At 36.9% G+C, this 17,701-nt stretch overlaps 3 protein-coding genes across 4 annotated transcripts in view; 2 read left to right on the top strand and 1 right to left on the bottom strand.

Annotated features, from left to right (window-relative positions):
- The window catches only part of LOC149034363 (uncharacterized), a 158,525-nt gene that overhangs the window by 10,117 nt on the left and 130,707 nt on the right, over nt 1-17,701 (top strand). The window lies entirely within an intron of this gene.
- Nucleotides 464-11,760, top strand: LOC113673320 (chelonianin-like). The gene is made up of 8 exons (XM_089193772.1): nt 464-475; nt 568-604; nt 1,942-2,079; nt 2,423-2,534; nt 3,799-3,841; nt 8,668-8,870; nt 10,092-10,366; nt 11,486-11,760. The coding sequence occupies exons 1-4, from the start codon at nt 464-466 to the stop codon at nt 2,446-2,448; spliced, it is 213 nt and encodes a 70-aa protein (XP_089049898.1). The 3' UTR covers nt 2,449-2,534; nt 3,799-3,841; nt 8,668-8,870; nt 10,092-10,366; nt 11,486-11,760.
- LOC113673303 (uncharacterized) lies at nt 12,895-15,286 on the bottom strand. 2 transcript variants are annotated; one of them, XM_027189695.2, is made up of 4 exons: nt 14,591-15,286; nt 13,857-14,106; nt 13,277-13,342; nt 12,895-13,091 (listed from the first exon to the last, which is right to left on the bottom strand). In XM_027189695.2, the coding sequence occupies exons 2-4, from the start codon at nt 14,096-14,098 to the stop codon at nt 13,064-13,066; spliced, it is 336 nt and encodes a 111-aa protein (XP_027045496.1). In that variant the 5' UTR covers nt 14,099-14,106; nt 14,591-15,286; the 3' UTR covers nt 12,895-13,063. The 2 variants fall into 2 exon arrangements, with proteins under 2 accessions (XP_027045496.1, XP_027045495.1); XM_027189694.2 differs by having other exon boundaries at nt 13,857-14,110; nt 14,591-15,019.

The following is a 17,701-nucleotide window of genomic DNA, read 5'->3' as shown; positions in this document are numbered from 1 at the left end:
CATAGTTTTTGCCCATCCGTAAAAACTTCTGCATTTCTACAAATTTTTTCTATTGGTTCGACATCGAATAGGATATTAGTATGTTTTGACATTAAGTTGATATTGACCCTACAATGCAGATACAATTAGAAAATCTACGTGTCTCAGCAGGCGTACACTAGACCAGTGTGTGTTTTGGGTTCTTCGTTTTCTTGCTGAGCTAAACAGTGAAACACTTTATCCTTCCAATTGTTCTCGCCGCCATCATACGGAAAGTAATTGTTTAGTTTTGCTGTTCTTACATTTGAAGGGAATCTGTCTTCAATATATTGGCTTCTATTCGAATGGTTTTTGTCAGAATGATTGATACAAAGCTTTACCTTAAATCGAGCCTTTTTCTCAGTAATGCAACTTGAAGAATATTTTGAGGAAGAACTCCGGGTTTTACACCTTAATTTAAAATTTACTTCACATCGAAAAAGACATGGCGTTTAGTGTAATAATTAGTTAGATTTTTTCTTGACATGGAAGAAAAGTGATTTTAAGAAGATTGAACCACAATGTATAACAATTGTTTACCCTTTGTAGGGTGGAATATCAGGATCCTCGAACAGGACCAGGAAAGGTAACTTTAATGAAAAATATTACTGACTTTATGAAAAGTTCTTGGTGGGTAGATCAAAAAACGGCTCGTAATGCAGTTGAATTGGATATGCGTATCTTATAAAGAAAGAATTAACTTTGTAGCATTCTCAAAGCTTAAGGTTCCAAGAAGACCTTTCACTCTTAGCCCATTATCGTTCAGTTTTCTTGGGCTGATGCCCCTCTAAACCAGGTGTGATCGTCGTAATTTTCATTGAGACCCACGCGTATGATTTCAGCCCAAATTGCACTCCACTCAGTTCAATTACCACTATTTATTATCCGTCATGTTTTTTTGCTCGCGTGCTATTAGTCCAAACATGAACCGTGACCGAGGGGAATATCCGGTGATATATCTAAAGTGATATTTTCCTTTTCCAAACCTTACTTGCAATGTGATGAAATTTTTCGTTTAAAGTTTAATTTAAGATTGGAGAGCGTTTTGTTGTTGTTCCAAAAGAAGGAACCTATTTTCTTCGTCCCGAAGTCGTACCTGAGGACGCTGAAATGTGAACATCTCACGCAGTAAACAATAACCAAAATGATATAAACAGTTTATATTCTTTTGCAGTAAGCAGTTCGTAAACATTTTTCCCCGCTAGTTGCAAAGATATTTGACAGACAAGAAAGAAAACAGCCTCCATTTGGCGCGAAAGTATGCTCGTACATTATCTCTTCCTCGAAGCCCTCGGCACTCCTTGAACTTCGCTCTTAGAACTGTTTGCTTCTCGGAACCTATAATTTCCACCACCGGTGGTGGACGATTTTTTTTTTGGGGGGGGGGACCTATGGTTTCCAGGTAGAACCGAGGGGGATTCGTCGCCAACAGAGTATAAAAGGAGGACTATAGAAAACAACTTCCAATTAACTGTTGTTGAGGAGAGATCCCTATAGGAAGATCAGATAAATTTAATCGCGTCACAATCAAAATCCTCCAACCATGTGGATACTAATTTACCTTCTTGGGTCGATGATATCTCTCACTTATTCGCTTTGCTCCCTCGCGTGAAGGTTACTAATGACATTCGTATCCACGCCCAACCATCCTCTTTTTATACACGAGTATTAAAGGGTTAAAACCATTTAAGATACCTCACAAAAACTCAACAATTCTTGCTCCGACCTTACGAAATTATTTACTATATTACTCAAGAAAACCTGGCAATTTTTTTTTGTGTTATTACTTCACATTTAGAATGCTCCAGTGAACTTTGTACATGTAGTAATATGGGATTAATATATCTGCATATTTCATATCGCGATTGATAACTTTCAACAGGTTTCTCATGTGCGCCTGCAATTAAATCTTATATTTTACAGTCACTGTGACACTCCGGTGCCCTGTTATCAAACCAGGACAACTAGGCTTTTGTATTCATGAATGCAACACCGACATGGATTGTCCATATGGCAAGAAATGTTGTTTTAAGGGATGTGGAAACAGTTTTTCTAATCAAAGTCAGTTTGATATTTTTTCAAACGTTTCGATATTCTTAAATTCAGCTTTATGGGGGATGAGGGCTTTTGCTATCCGGAGCCTTAGAGTGATTTACCCCTTTTAAGGGGTTTTAGAGAGGAAGGGGGGAGTGGTTGAATTCTTGTTATGTGCGGTTATCTCATACATCCCTAAACACTGTTTATACTTTACTCTAATGTTGCTTTTCCATTCTGCCAACGCTGAATGTCTCAAACAAAGAACGACCCTACTTACCAGGATGAACTGAAAACTCTGACACAGGTTTTATCCCTCTGTGGACATAAAAGAATGGAGTTAACAAATGTCAACACATTTGCTCCCTAGGCTGGGACTGGGAAAAATGTTTGTAGCTTTGCCACTAGTACCACCACAGCACTTTCCTGATTTTCCTTCCCTGAAGTTGATTGTGGATTCATGTTACCTATACATTGTGAAGGTAGCCTTTTAACGATGTTTGTTTTAATTTGTCTACAGTATCGAGACACTCAATTTGGTTTTCCCGGACTGAACATACCGCAGCTCATCATTAGTTCAATTTGAACTGAAACACGAGCTGAACGGAGTGACTTGAATTGAAACCAATAACACACTTTTGAAGTCTAAGGTTATTGAGTTTTGTTGAATCATTCAAGTCTCATTTGAACTCTGGTTCCTTTATCCTGCCCTACACCGAATCTTAGTGCACCGCTATGATCTTAACCTTTAAAATTAGCGTATGTCGCACCAAGTCACGCTGCCTTCAAGTTAGATGACCTCGCACCCAAGTGTAGCCCTGTCGCCCTCATCAACCCCAAACATTATTGCACTCGAAAACTAATTTTGCGTCAACAACACAATTAAGACACTCGCGTCACCTGACGCACCAATCATCAACCTTTATTATCAATCCTTCCACGTTCATCTTAGTTTTCAATAAAAATTAGCTTATTACTGACCTTGACGCATTAAAAATGCTTAGAAATGATCTCGTGAATGAGAATGAGAAAAAACTTGCGCTGCTCCCACTAACGAAAAAAAACGGTAATCCGTTAAACATTGCTATTAAATGTGTGGCGATTTTGTCTCTCTAATTGTGGTTTAACTACACGTGTTAAGCCTGGTTTTCACTTGCAAAGTAATCATCTTTGAGTAGCTTGTAATTGACTGTTAATGAAGTTGTTTCTAGAACGATGACTCTTAGTCAGTGGTCATGTTTGGGTTTGTCAAATGATCACAAAAATTCTCGTTTTAGTTTTAGTTTTAGTTTTAGTTTTAGCATTAAATTTTCATTTGAAGAATTTCTGGTAGTCTCGTGTTTATTTCTACAAGACAAGTAACAAACCTTTATCTTAAGGCTGGTTTGTCCGAGCATTTCAACACAAGATCATAAAACAAAATAAATGTTCACGTTTTTTCAGTGTACTTGCTATTAATGATTTGGCAGCGACAGGAATCAGTGGAAAGTTATCCAAAAGGGTGTTTTACTGCATACTTGATAGCTTTGTGAATGAAAGTGATAAGGCGCCTTCATCTAACAACTGGTGTTCGCTCAGATCCTGGCTTAGGATTCGCTTAAAAGTTGCCATGGAAACACGACACTGAAAGAAAGTCATACCAATTTTAATTAAGTGTGCCTTTTATGGTGTTGTTTATCGTTTTCGTCTCACTTTTTAGAAATGCATATGGCAAAGAAATGAAACTTGTTAGTGTTTGCTTTACAGACGCCGCTTGGGACAAATTTGATGAAAAGAAAAAGTAACAAAGGTATGATATCTTTATTTTCTCTTAATGAAACTTACAAACCTGCTTCTCAAATGTCGCACTATATATTTTAGAAAAGCATGTTTCAAAGGGAATCTCATGGAGGTGAGATCCTCCAGGCGAGAGTCAAAGAGAACTGCAGATCTCCTCAACAACCTTCATTTAGGTTAGATATGACAAAAAGCTTGATTAGGTTTGTTTGAAAGCATTCGGTAAGGAGGCCTTGTCAAAGAAAGCCTCGGTTGCCGAAAAAGGCGTTTAATTAATTGCTACTTCAATTTTTTTAATCAGGTAAGAGATTGGTGGAAAAAGATGAAAACGGTGCAATCAGAATTGCCGAGTGTCATTTTACGAGCAGAGATAACTAGCTAGACTAAATTTGTGGAGAATGAAATGTTGGGCCAATTTCATTTGACTTGGCATCGGAAGAGTATTAGGATGTTTTTGGCAAAGGGTTTGGGCGACAATTCAAAGTCTTCAACAGTATACTTCTTACCTTTGACCTTTCACGAGAAAGTGCCAAAGAAATCTTGCTTGCGAGGTGTGCCTTTGCTTTTAGTTCAGGCAAGAGTCACGTTCACGCCATGGATTCTGTTTTCCTTGAATCTTCAGCATTTATTGTACATCGAGCAGTGTTTATAGTGCGATAATTTTTTTTCAGCTGTCAAATATGATATAGATATTGTGCTGATTGTTTTTGTTTGGCAAGCAGTCGCCGATCTCAAATCCTACGAAGGCTACTGTTGACACACTAATTCCTGAAATTCCTTTCGTCCGCCGGTGAAGTTTATGATTTTTAATTTCTATGGTTCCTATCTGGCTTTAATATTTCCCTGCTATAAGTCTCTAAATTTTGATCTCGAGCATATCGTGGTTTCACATAAATGCAGTACGGGGGCCTCAACGGAATTAATCGTTAGCCATAAAACGGCCAAGAGGTTTAGCCGTTGCGCGTGAAAACTGGCAAATTTTAACCGGTAGTCGTAAAATAACCAAAATTTTTACCGCTTGTTAGTCCCTCCAGTATCTAAGCGTGACAAGGAATCAATGGTTGATTGGATACTGTACTTGTTTCTTGTGGCCGTGATATCTTCAGCTTAAAACCAATAACCTCTTATAACTCACATAGGCTAAAGATTTACATCCAACGAGATTTAAATACCTCAATAAAAACCTTTGCAAACAATGTTCACCTTTACATTAACATCATCTTTAATCTGTGGTTTCTCTACATTGCAATCTATTTCAAATCTCCGCGTTTGAGTGAGGTGAGAGAAAAAGTCAGCATATTTCTAAACGTGATAGTGTTTGACATGATCGCGACGGAAACTGAATTTTTGTGTTTCTTTGTACAATAGCAAGAGAACCAACTTGGAAGTACGGAGGGCAAAACAAATGTGTTTATGGTAATGGTTAATTAATTTCTCAACTTTACCCCGATTTTTTTTCGCTTTAGAAAAAAAAATCATAGCTGAATTTATGTTGCAGCATAGAAAGTCTTTCAAAATTTTTCTTGAGTTGAACTTTTCAAATCAATACAAGTAATCAAGCAGTTAAGACTTGCTACGTGTGAGAAATCCCGCCACTTGACTTTACCTAACTTGCGTTTAATTCAAACATTCCAGCCGTAACGCCTCCAGGGAATTATTCAACCTACCAATATTATTTATTTCAAAACAAAATGAAAGTAGTGCATTCATATAATTTGTTGATACTATATAAACAATATGAAAATGTTATTGAAAAAAAATGTTGAGCAACAGTCAGCAGCCATTGAAAATGTATGGACGAATGCAAACCGTGACTTGTTTTGACCTTTTTTTATTAGTATAACAACAATTTCCATGATATAATATAATTTAGCTAGTTGGATCTGCTTTTGCCGCACATCCGGTTCACAAGAATGTAATAAATAAGTAATTTTCAGAAGCAAAAAATTATAATATCGCAGCTTTCTTTTACACAGTGTTTTGTCACTTGAATTTTTATGAAATTGTTTGGCGGTTGTTGGTTTTTATTTCCATCTCAAAAGCAACCTATTTCAGTTTTTCCTTGCTGTGCTAAAAAAAAACAGCTTTTATATTCGGTTTCTGACATAGGGTTCAAAACATGAATTTTTCAACGAAAAAAGCCTATTCGCATCGGCGTATAATAGCCAGTGTTAAATTTTTCATCTAAAAAATCAAACCAAGTTTGTCATTAAGAGAAAAAAGTGAAAGTTAAACTTGTTTTCAAATCCGAAATAGAAAACTCTAGGCACAGGTCAAGTTATCTAGAAAAAAAGGTCTTTAAAATAAACTGTATGTTACAAGTGACATATTAACTAACGAAATTTGCTCAAGAAAAGTCAGAAACGGAAAAGTGAAGAGCTTCAAAGGCAAGTCCAGCAAATATTCCCAGAATTCCACAAGGTGATTTCGTTCCAGTGTCATCCTTTTACCCTTTCTATTTCGTTGATTCAATGTCAGAATTGCTCTAGTGATGCTATTCAACTGAATAGTATACGACGCTGTATTTCCCTGTTATAATTAAGAAACGTGCTCGCGAAATTTAGAATCAAAGGTAATTTGAAGACGTCTTTTAACTTACCGAAACTGCGTGAAACCTATATTTGGCTCGAGAGGGCGGCGAGGTTTGCTTTAAATTAATATCCTGCCAAAATGAATTTCCTAATATATTAGTTTATACCGACCAAATATATTACTATCCGAAACTGAACTAAATCTGAACAACAAAGAGTAACTGCGAAAAAGAATGCAGAATATATAGAGGAATCTAGCTGAGAAGTTTTTCCTTTATACTCTTATATATTACATATAAGTCGCTTTAATTGAACTACGTGTCGGCTAAAGGTCAATCACATTTATTGTAAAAACTGGCTTGAAGTTAAAATAACACTCTGTATTCACAAAAAGCGCTCGGACAAAAGCAAGCCATTGTCTTTTTTAGGAATTGTAATCCCAAAGATTGTTACCTAAACAATCTCTGTGCTCAATAACACAATACTTATCCCATTCACCTTTTTCGTGTGAGCGATTTACAGAGTTTCTTTTACAAATGGCGCTGAAATAACGCCAAGGTAAATGTCAGATGAACCCAGCTCCGCGGGAGGAATCCTTCTCCCTTTTTTGGCACTGGGGAAACTTACCAGAAAGATTTTAGTAACATCATACTGTTGCCAGTGACATAAAGGAACGAGAATTCTTAATTCAGCTTAAAATCTTTGTCGGTTTACAGTGGCACAGAATAGGCTAGAAATGACAAAAGCGTTGAATTTCTAGACGAAAATATCCGATATCTCCAAATAACCTTCAAGCAAAGGAAGCAAGTGCTCATTATTTGATGTGAAAGAAATCAAAGGTCCCAGAAAACTAACCCAACCAACCTTTACGTTCTGCGCAAATTTATTTTTGAGTCATTTCGGTGTGTCACTTTATGAAGTGGGTTTCTTTATTGATCATTTTAGTAATACTCGCCTTTTAAACGAATTTCACTCCATCAAAAAAGTTAGACGAGAAAATCTGAAAATATAAACTATTCCTCTTGGTGAGTCGTGCGATAATAGAACTTGCATGTATCTAGCGTCAATTTTTTAGTCTGCTAAGTTTTTCAGGAAATTGAAAAAGTTGGACTGCATGTCAGTAAAACGTCCGTACTAATAACATTTAGTCATCAAACCGGAGACTGATTTAGTGATGTACATGGCAGTTAATTGAATTAAGACTAACATAAGAAATGAAAGACAGCGTTTCGGTAAAGGTTGTTTCAAAGTTAATGAGACATGACGCAGTTCTGAAGAAACAGGTGAATGACCAAAATAAATTTGAAGTGAAGAGACAATACTTTGAATTTTAATGGGGAAAGCAGTAACTTAGCATTGATCTTTGTGGAAGGCATAACGCTCGAAATTAATTTAGCATGTTTTACACTGGCAAAAGTTTCTCATCATTTCTTGACATGACATGACTTTAATTCAGAATTCTTTTCTTAGATTTAAAAACTCAATTATTTCACCTTTAACAACAAGTAATAATGCCACGCATTATGTTTTGATCAGCATTTCGCTGTTTTTAACCTAATTATTTTAAGACCTTTGTATATACTCAACAGGGAAGAGAGCTAATACACAACTGCTTTAAGACTTTTAACCAAACACTCCCACCAGGAAAAATCATGTCCATATTTCCATTTGACTGATTCTAATATGTCCTTAGTAAGCGAGAATATTCGTTGTGGCACTTTCCTGAGAAAATAAAACTCGCCCCTAATGGAATATAACGGCTGAAAGCGGAAAATAACGGATATTAAGTCGATAAACAAGTTAAAACTATTTCATGAAAACGAGCGCTTTAAACTAAACAAAGTGAATTTGTGTTTGCTGTTAAAACTATCACAAAGCAACTGTATATGAAATTTCGGTTAACAACAAAGGCAAGAGGGTTATTTTTCAAACAGAAAGACGTCTCAAAGAGCTTTCCTTGAGTCTTCTTCAAAACAACATTTAGAAATTAGGAGAAAAGCTTTGCGAGTGTCAATCGAAATGTCTTTATCAAACCATAAATGATAAAACTCTCAAAATTTTGTAACTGATTGATATTTCTCTGTCTGTACTTAAGTCCCACACAGAAAAAGCTTGAAATGTTCAAAACTTTGAAAGCCCACGCTTTGTTTCTAACTTCAAAAATTCCTATTGTAAAACATTGGATAAAACATTTCTGTAGGATCATCGTTCAAACCTTTGTCTCATATGCCTGGGTTGGGAGTAGGTAATTAAGTGTGCGGATAAGCAATGTTTAGATATTGACTTTGACATTTTATGTGAGAAGCAGATGGTCCATTCATGCTTCCTATCATCTCTCAACGGGAGTGGTGGGCCAAGGGAAAAGAATCTCATTTACCGGCGCCAACCTCTTATTTCCCGGGGGCTGAGTTCCGGTATCAGGATATAAAAGCCTTCAAGCCGAGTGAGATATCAGTCTTATTCACCTGCAGTTTGAGATATTGGGGGATTTTCATTATAACAGTTTGACACGTAAGTAAAATTTTCAGTTATGTTATTCAGAACTGTATCGCACATGAAACTACTTATATCCAGACTGCGTTCAGTTTAATTTCATAAGTCAAATGTTTTACTCTTATTTATTTCAAAGTCTTGAATTTCCGTGTTTTAAGAAAACTTGATTTACCTGCATCGCGAAGCGCATCGACACCTCATCATAGGGCAACTAGGCACTGAAGCTGGCGATCATATCAATGAAAGATATGTAAATTGGTTTCACACAGTCACTGGATTCTTTCAGTTTTGAGAACTCAAAAAAAATACTTCTTCCTAACGTATCTCAGCCACAAATTTATTTATCCACATGAGTCGAATTCTGTTCCGTGTTGCGTACCAGAGAAATAAATTTATGATGTCTCCTGTTTGTTTCCATCCGGCAATCTTGATAATTTTGATACTCAGACCTAATTATCCTTTCCTGTATCAATAACTAAAAAAAAGATATGATATCAATCCTATTACGTAGCAAAATTGCGCGAAATTGTACTGCAACTGCATTTTCAAATAGTTCTTGGAACTCAAAAAAACAGATAACGATCAAACACAACGCCTACAAAAATTGAAAACAAAAATCATGTAAAGTACTGTAAGCAAATTCATATAACAATTTTTAACATGTGCTGAAGTTAAAGTTCCGTAATGTCTATCATCCCTCAAAGAATGGAGTATGACTTGCACAACAGCCTTCCTCCAGTGACGCTTATTATTATGAGATTCGAGTGACAGTAGATGACGTGTTTTTGGAAAACCCATCAGGTTATTATTTCATTTTTACACCCACAAGACCTTCCTACGTAATCAGAACAAATAAAGGCTTTTGGGAGTTGCTTGATGGGTCACAAAACGGACGGTTGTCTCGAAGGGTCTTCACGATTCCTGGTGTGGTCTACAACAACAAGGTTTTAATTTCCCTCACTCACACTTTGTTTGTTTTTCTTTTCTAAGAAAGTTAATCTTCTAACAAAGATAAGGTGTTGCAGATATTTTGAGCGGGCGCTTTATATACAGAATATCAGTAATGAGAATAAGGCTTTTGTCGATCCTTGGGGAACGTACCAATTGAGGGAAGAAAAACGGTGGCCGGCGATCCCCTTTTTGCCGAACAACAAATATAACTGGTAGAATTATCATAAAAAAAATTGTGCGCTCCTATAGAGAGTTTACTCTACTAACACATGGCCGTTTTATCTGTAGATCAATATGAATCAACTAAAACTGATCCTTCTTATCGCCTGCTTTACTTCTTTCTTGTTCACCGAACTGGCCAACGCACACTTTCGTCTCGGCCGGGGAATGGAGCGAGCCGGCGAGGTGCCCCTGGAAGAAAGGAGGGCCGCCCTGCATGACACTGGCTTCCTAGAAGCGAGAGCAGAGGCCAAGAGGGAAATGTTTTTGAAACGTTTGGAGAACCTCTTAGATAAATATGAAACAAGAGTGCGACGCAGTGAGGACACGGAGAATTAATTAAGGTATGACATTTTGTCGATCGCATTGTAAGACAACTCAACAATGAATAGACATGGTTTGGGTTCTTGTTTAAAGATTTAATGGACGTAACCGAAAAGTTTCAATTCATAGACCCAACGACTCGACACTCCTGTCTAATGCCTTCATCAGAGGTGATCTAATCGCTGCAATAAGAGGTCCCTTTATATGCTCACTAATTAGCTGCCCTTTTTTCTGACGGGGTGTAAATAGGCGTCAGGTAGTAAGACGTCATCATCATGATTTAAAGGAGCGGGAGCGGAGTCGATATACGGCTACATCAATTTATCAAGAATGACACTTTGAACGGTTTGTAAACTTAAGGCAATTGGTTTGAATCTTTGGCAATTGCTGGTCTAAAAGAGTTGAAGGTTGTCTTACAAAGGAGCACTTTGAATTTAAAATTTGACCTCAAATGCACTTTAAATTTCGAGTCTCGTTCAAACGATCATGATAGTTGATGACTGTTGATGGTAATTTCAACTTTCAATCACTATCATTGACTACCATATTTGTGTTCAAACAGTTCATGATAGTTGATGATAGTTGAAAAAAACACGCAATGAGATCTCGTAAGCGTAAAAAGATAAGGTGGACGCTGAGTTCACCAATTTTGTTTCCATTTTATATTTTCGTCAAGAGGTTGCGAAATGAAGATACTGAAGCTTACCAGGAGATGATGAAAATGAAGCACGGGGTATTCTGCGAATATTGACGGCTATATTAGTCATTTTACTATTTGCCATTTTGGCAAAACTGCTGACCGAAAAACTGTCACTCACTATCATCCGTTCGTTCAAACGGCAAAAACTATCATCAACTATCATGTCGAATTTGAACATGTCCAAACTACATGATAGTTATCAATAATCGATGTTGGTGCATAATAGTTCATGTTCAAATGCCCGTGATAGTTGAAACTATCAAAAACTTTATAGATGGCTTTAGACATGGCGGGCAAGGGTGATTTCGGGGGTTTCGTTGACAAATATGCATTTTTGCGCCCGTGTAAAATCCCCATATGCTCTTTGAAATATTTCTGTTGAAGAGACATAAAAAAAAATTTTTTTAAAAATTTGCGTTATGTTTCTTTTTCTTCACAGGAATGCGGGATTTTGCAGTTAAAGAAAAAAATACAGAAAATATGAGGGATCCACGAATATTTTCGCTAACTAGTTGTATATGTAATAGGACATAGTGTCACTCAAGAGTTTCAAAGTGAAATACTTAAATGAATATTCAGCACCTCTAGTATCATTTCAAATCGTGTGTCGTAACAGTTGTCTGTAACAACTGCCATTGTTAAATCACTTAAATTAGCAAGTTCTTGACATCATTGCAAATGAGGTGTATATTAAATACTTGAAGTACAACGTAACCAAAGTCGTGCTGTTTTTCCTTGTCTTATTTCACCGCTAACGTTATGAAAAGATGTTTCTCAGCCTTTTGTGAAAGTACTTGTTCCTGACCACAGTATTGTATGCTACCAATTTCGTGCTGATATTACAAGGGGCGTCACTTATTTCCAGCCAGGAAAGCTCAAACTATCGCAGTGATACAAGAATGCCTAGAGCTCTGCTTGAGGGTGTAAAGCGAGCAGATGGCTGCGCACCTTAGGCCTGATTACGTCACTGCAGGAAGCATGTATTAGCACAAGATGGAATGTGTGGGTCCTTAATCATACTCATAGCATTTAACCATAGAGACCAGACTTTCATTTCAATCTTTAAATGTTCAAAACCACATTCGTGAGAGGGTTATTAGGTCAAATTCATGCGTGTTTGAGTTGAACGTTTGGCAGTTTTATAACAGCTGACAGGTTTAAAATCTATAGTGTTTCCTCATCGGAAACCGTCATGAAAACTGGGCGAAAAGAACCACTCAATATCAAACGTGTGCCAAGGTAAGCCACAAACTGAGCCAGTCAGGTTCTTGTAGCTGAGCCATTTGGAAGCACAGTAAACTTTACTCAAAAGTTTTGCAATCGGATATAACATAGGAACGAAAACTGGGAAGTGATTTGCATATTCTCCATCAATAGCTCGTTAAGAGAGCTACAGGCAAAGGCATAGGTGGGGAGGGGGGAAGGGATTGGGGTAATAGGGCGCATGTGATCCCCTCTGACATGACTAGTGATAATGACGATGATGATGACGGTGCCAAAAGAACCCATGCCACTGTTCCCAAATAGGTGTAAGAAAATGAAAGGCCCTGTTGGCTTTGTCAAGAAATATTGATCATCCAAAATAAAATAGAACAACCTGATTTAAACACGAGTGCATGATCGGCTGACAGCCAAATCCTACGTGAAACCTTGAAACTCAATCAAAAGTTGGACTCCTGGGCTGAAAAGTGTGTATCGTTTTAGAATCCTTTGCTTAAATATGATTGAAAAGCTGAAGTAAAGCAATCTGAGTAAAGGTGAAGATGTAGAGATTAAAGCTAATGTGAATACCAAATCTTTGTGGCACTCCTAGTTCCCTTGCCCCAAACTCAACTCATGTACAGTCACTTATCCACAAGGTGTTTTTTATTTCGATCTCTATACAGCTTGATACATGTAATGATTTCCATCATGTGCGGGCTTCGTTAAATAAAACATGTTTGCTTTAAGCCGATAATAAGGCTTCCATTCACAGCTGGGAAGTCTCTCCACTCTAGCAACATCTTCATTCACCAAGTTAAAATTGTTTCCGTTTTTTCTGCTGACTGAAAATACAAACAAATACAGCTGAATAACGGTGCTGGGCAGCCATTATGAATATAAAAGTTACTCGATGATGTCGATCCTTTGATAACTCAGACATCGTCTCATCGAGTACATTGTTCTCCAGAATCAGAGATTTCTTTCCCATAGAAAATCTAGTCGAACAGCAATAGTCATGTATATTTACCTCTTCAGGTAGCTGGGATGAACATGTTCCAACAATCTTCTCCTATGTGTTTCAGGAGTGCTACGTCTGTAGTTGAAATAATAATATAAAAATATAGACTAATTCAAAACAGAAAAACTTAAAATTCTGTTCAGTGAGAGGGAGAAATTTAACGCTAAATATCAATTCATGATTTTATATTTACTAAATCTTGCTGTTGGCGCTAAGGAAACTTATCAGAACTTCAAGGAAACCAGCATCTCATATTGATCGACACTGTCTAACGTACACTCACAATGTAAGATCTACTTTACAATTGAGACCAACAAAACTAAAACTACAAACTTTGTACCAACCAAGCACATGGCCCTTTACATTATACCCTTAAACAACCAGAATTTTTCTTAAATCTGCGCTTTTTGGTCAAAGAAGACGGCTCTTAGTCTAGAATTTTTTTTGTTTCAAGACACTTTCGGTTTTTCTCATAACTATATTTATGTCTAGTTAAGGGTTCAATCATGAAACTTTGCATCATTATTCGTGTTACAATATACTTGTAATTGTGTAGTACAATAATTCTACGTACAATAATTCTACCTACAATTCTTTCTCGATGCTTTCTTCTGTGTCAATTTTGTTGCTATTCCTTTGTAGCCAATCAGATGCACTCTCCTTCGTAAGTCCTTCTTGGTCGCTTAGCTGACGCATTTGCCAAGGACGGAGATGTTCAGACCACTTGTGTTGTTCACGGCCTATTTTGAAATGAGCACTCACCGCACCCAATAAGAATGTAGTAACAGAGAAAGCAACGATGTAATGACAAAAATAGCTTCTTGACGCCATGAAGGATGCTTCCTTTGAAGAAAGAAAATGAATCAGTTTTCTGAATATGATAACATCCCGCGTAAGACAAAAATCTATTTTGTAACACGTTTGGTCGTATGATTTGTGGAAAATCAAGCATATTGACACTCTCCTGGACCAATGCAATTTGACTATCGGTTTTTATTGTCACCACGTTTACTGTATCCTTTCTTTACTAGTCTCAATTCTCGAATTGAATTTCAAGTGAATAAGAAAAAAGGTGTTTAGAACCCGGTGAATTATTTAGAATTTTTACAGTGCCTCAGCTGATGACCGAATAGCAAAACAGGAAAAGAAATAGCTTACAGAAAAAGCATAAAACCAGCACACACAAAAAATTCCAAATATACGCGATTTTAGTTTTTATACCCCACATAAGTAAAAAGGAAAAAGTAGGAACATCTTCAGTAACTAAACACGACTAAATGTTTTTAAGAAGTTGTCACTTATTTAAAAACCAATTTCACTTACCTAGTTGTGTTTTACGATGTGCAGCCGCACACTGTCTGGTCTGTCTTGGTGCGCTGGATTCTATATAAGATTCCGCTCTGGTGTCTTGACGCTGAACTTTCGTGAAGATCTTTCTGATAGATGTAGGTGTTGAAGCCTCTGGCTGCTGTTCCTTTTTTCCGCTACCTTTCCTTCTTATGGGATTGAATTACAAAGACCACGCAGTGAAATAGGTACAAATGTTCGGCTCAGTAGCCAATCAAGACAAGTTTGCTAAATTTAGGGGCACTTCTGTGGAACATTGACTTTTGCAAGCACACTCGGAAAACGTGGAAATCTGTACTTAGAATCGCTTCGTGCTGAGTTTTTTATAGTAACCATCATAAAGGAAAAAAACAGTCTTCATCAAATTAACAACCGGAGTACAAGATTGCCTACACCTTAGACAAAAAAGAAACAATTTATTTTATTGGCTTTTAGGTTAACTCGTGAAGAAATAGTCACTTAACCACTTCACACATCAGGAACTCCTGTTATAACCACTTATTGGTGCTAATGGTTTTGTTTGTATGGTAATGAATAGAATGCACGTCAATTAAGCAATTTTAGTGGTCATATCCTTCTTGTCAAGTACTTCACTATCGGAAAATGGTCCTTTAAACACTTGATTGTGTTGACAGTAGTGAAGTACATCCTTAATGCCAACACAATTTTAACATATTTCTAACAAATATAAACGGAGGGGAAAACCAATTTTTTTCCATCTTCAAAAGTAGGTCAGAAAAGGTTTTCTGAGCTATTTAACGGATAGTAGACAGATCTTTAACAATTTCAAATTTTCCCTGTAAACATCGTACTAATTTTAGAATATGACTTGATCAAAAATCGATTTGTGTGTCAAAAATGACAATAATTTTAAACTAATCGACGGCAAAACGTGTTATGTCTTTGATATCTTACTATTACTCAATATTATCATAACTATTATTATCATTGTTATCATTGTATCATCATCATCACCTTCATCATTATGATTTTTATCTTTATCACTATTAATATTGTCATCATTAAATTCCTTTTTGAATAAGAGGATTGCAAAACAGCAACATAAACAATAATATTAAGATATATTGCACAAGCTTAATTTATAAGACACAACTTCCCGGCCCGCGATTAGGTGAAATAACAGTCAGTACCTAAGTTTACTGGGCTATACAGCCTGCTCAGATTAATCTTCGACTTCGTCTCTGTCAAATAGGGCAAAGTTCCTTTTATCAGAAAATTATGAATGAGACATTAGAGGTTAGGCGTGAAAATAGGTGTGAATAAAGAGGTTCTTTCTGAGAAAAGGTGAAAGAGTGCTCGTAAATTCTGAAAGGAGTCTTGAGTATTAGCCCTCCTTCACCCTACTGTACGAGCAATGCAATTTGCGTTCGCTCGTCGTCTGTACATAATATTTTATTTCCATTCTTATAGAGACGATTCATTTTCAGAGTGGGATTTTTCTCGCTTAGTTCTATTTCACCAACAGGCTCTTAGTTTGTTTTATTTTTTCGTGGAGTTCTCTTTCAAGGAACAATGGATGTCCTTTCATCTATCTCCCTTTTTTTCCATTCTTCTATCGACTGATGCTAGGAAAGGAAAAAACAGAATTGTTACTTAATTGTTACGCTATTTGTCAGGTACCTTTTACTAATGGCAGCAACTGCGAGTAATAAAAGCTAGGCGAATGTTTCACATTCCCTCGAAGAGAATTCGGCCTAGCCCAACTATCTCGGCAGTCCAAAGAGTGTATTGCTTTACAACCTCCTTAGTCTACAAATAGTGATCGTTTAAAGAATTCCTTTAAGATCAATTTTTGATACTGGGGCAACCACAAAATAGTTAGAGGTATGTTACCTCTAATAGTTTTAATAAAGTTGTCCATTATGGAGAAAAAGTCAGAGGTAAAAGCTTAACACCGGGTATCCAGTCGTTACGTACCCAGTCGTTTCGTACCCAATTTCGGTCAATTCGTACCCATTTTGAGCCGGCTTGGACCCGAAATCAAAATACATCAAGAGCTGCTAGCGCGAGTGCATGAACAGATGTCGATTGTTCCCTACAACAAGTTAACGTGTAAGGTACAAGCAAAATTCTGTGTATGTTTGAGACCTTCGCGACAAAAAGCGCAAGGTGAGAGTGATATTTTTAATAGAACAGTCTATTGTTTATATTTGTAACTATCTTAACCATGACAGCTGGTGAAAGTGTGATTTTTTTTCCTGCCAATGGTATTAACGGTAATAAATTAGTTTATTGTTCGTCATTTATTTATGCTATTTTTATTTTAAAGGTACTTAACATGGAAAACATACTTTATTAGTATGGGTACAAAACGACTCAACTGACTAGGTACGAACCGACCAAGCTGGATACAAAACGACCGTGAGTACTGGTAATCTAACGACAAATACGAAAAATAATAAAGGTTATTTTCGATGGGTACATTGTAGGATATGGGACGTTCTCGAATCTGAAGCAATAGTAGAATAATTATCTACTTCGTTTTATCGGCTAATTGACATCTTGTGTCAAAAGAAGGAATTTACAAAAAAAGATTGCAAGAACGATAAATTCAACGTTTCAAGTTTACTTACATCCCCCCCCCCCCATGTTTTCTTCTGTACCATTTTTCTTCGCTACCTCTCTGAAGCCATTTGGTTGACTTTTTTCCTTCCAGTCCTTCCGCGTCCAGCGCGTGTATTATCCAGAGGTGCCCCCGCTCAGGTATTTAATTCACGATCCACAACAAAATTGGCATTTATCACGACAAAAAGCATTATAGTGGAAATAAATGAGACAACGTGGTAAGACGTGGGATCTCCAGACGCCGCCATGAATGGAAAGTCTTTAGATGAGATAAAATGTGCATAACATTGTTTGAAAATGCTCCGCTAGGGCTCTACTCGCAGTTAAGTTTCTCCGAAACTGTTGTACTTTTGTGCTCAAAGGCTTCGAAAGATGATAATTGTGTGACAAACCTTGAGATGACAATATTTTGTCAATTCTTACTTGATTTGCGTCTTTGGTTTAAAAATGTTACTAAGGCAGTAACGATTGCAACGGAACCACGAAGACCACAAAGCTAAT

The sequence above is a fragment of the Pocillopora damicornis genome, chromosome 14 (genome assembly GCF_964200805.1).
Source record: "Pocillopora damicornis chromosome 14, jaPocDami1.2, whole genome shotgun sequence".
In the NCBI taxonomy this organism is placed as follows: Eukaryota; Metazoa; Cnidaria; class Anthozoa; order Scleractinia; family Pocilloporidae; genus Pocillopora; species Pocillopora damicornis.
The sequence above is the reverse complement of the archived record's forward strand: the minus strand, read 5'-3'. Positions and strand labels throughout refer to the sequence as shown.

Coding starts and splice junctions, on each gene's coding strand:
- LOC113673320 (XM_089193772.1), top strand. Junction 605..1,941: donor CTCGAACAGGACCAGGAAAG/GTAACTTTAATG, acceptor TATATTTTACAG/TCACTGTGACACTCCGGTGC. Junction 2,080..2,422: donor AAACAGTTTTTCTAATCAAA/GTCAGTTTGATA, acceptor TTTGCTCCCTAG/GCTGGGACTGGGAAAAATGT.
- LOC113673303 (XM_027189695.2), bottom strand. CDS start 14,098: ATGGCGTCAAGAAGCTATTTTTGTCATTACATCGTTGCTTTCTCTGTT. Junction 13,343..13,856: donor GAAAGCATCGAGAAAGAATT/GTAGGTAGAATT, acceptor TTTCAACTACAG/ACGTAGCACTCCTGAAACAC. Junction 13,092..13,276: donor CATCCCAGCTACCTGAAGAG/GTAAATATACAT, acceptor TTGTATTTTCAG/TCAGCAGAAAAAACGGAAAC.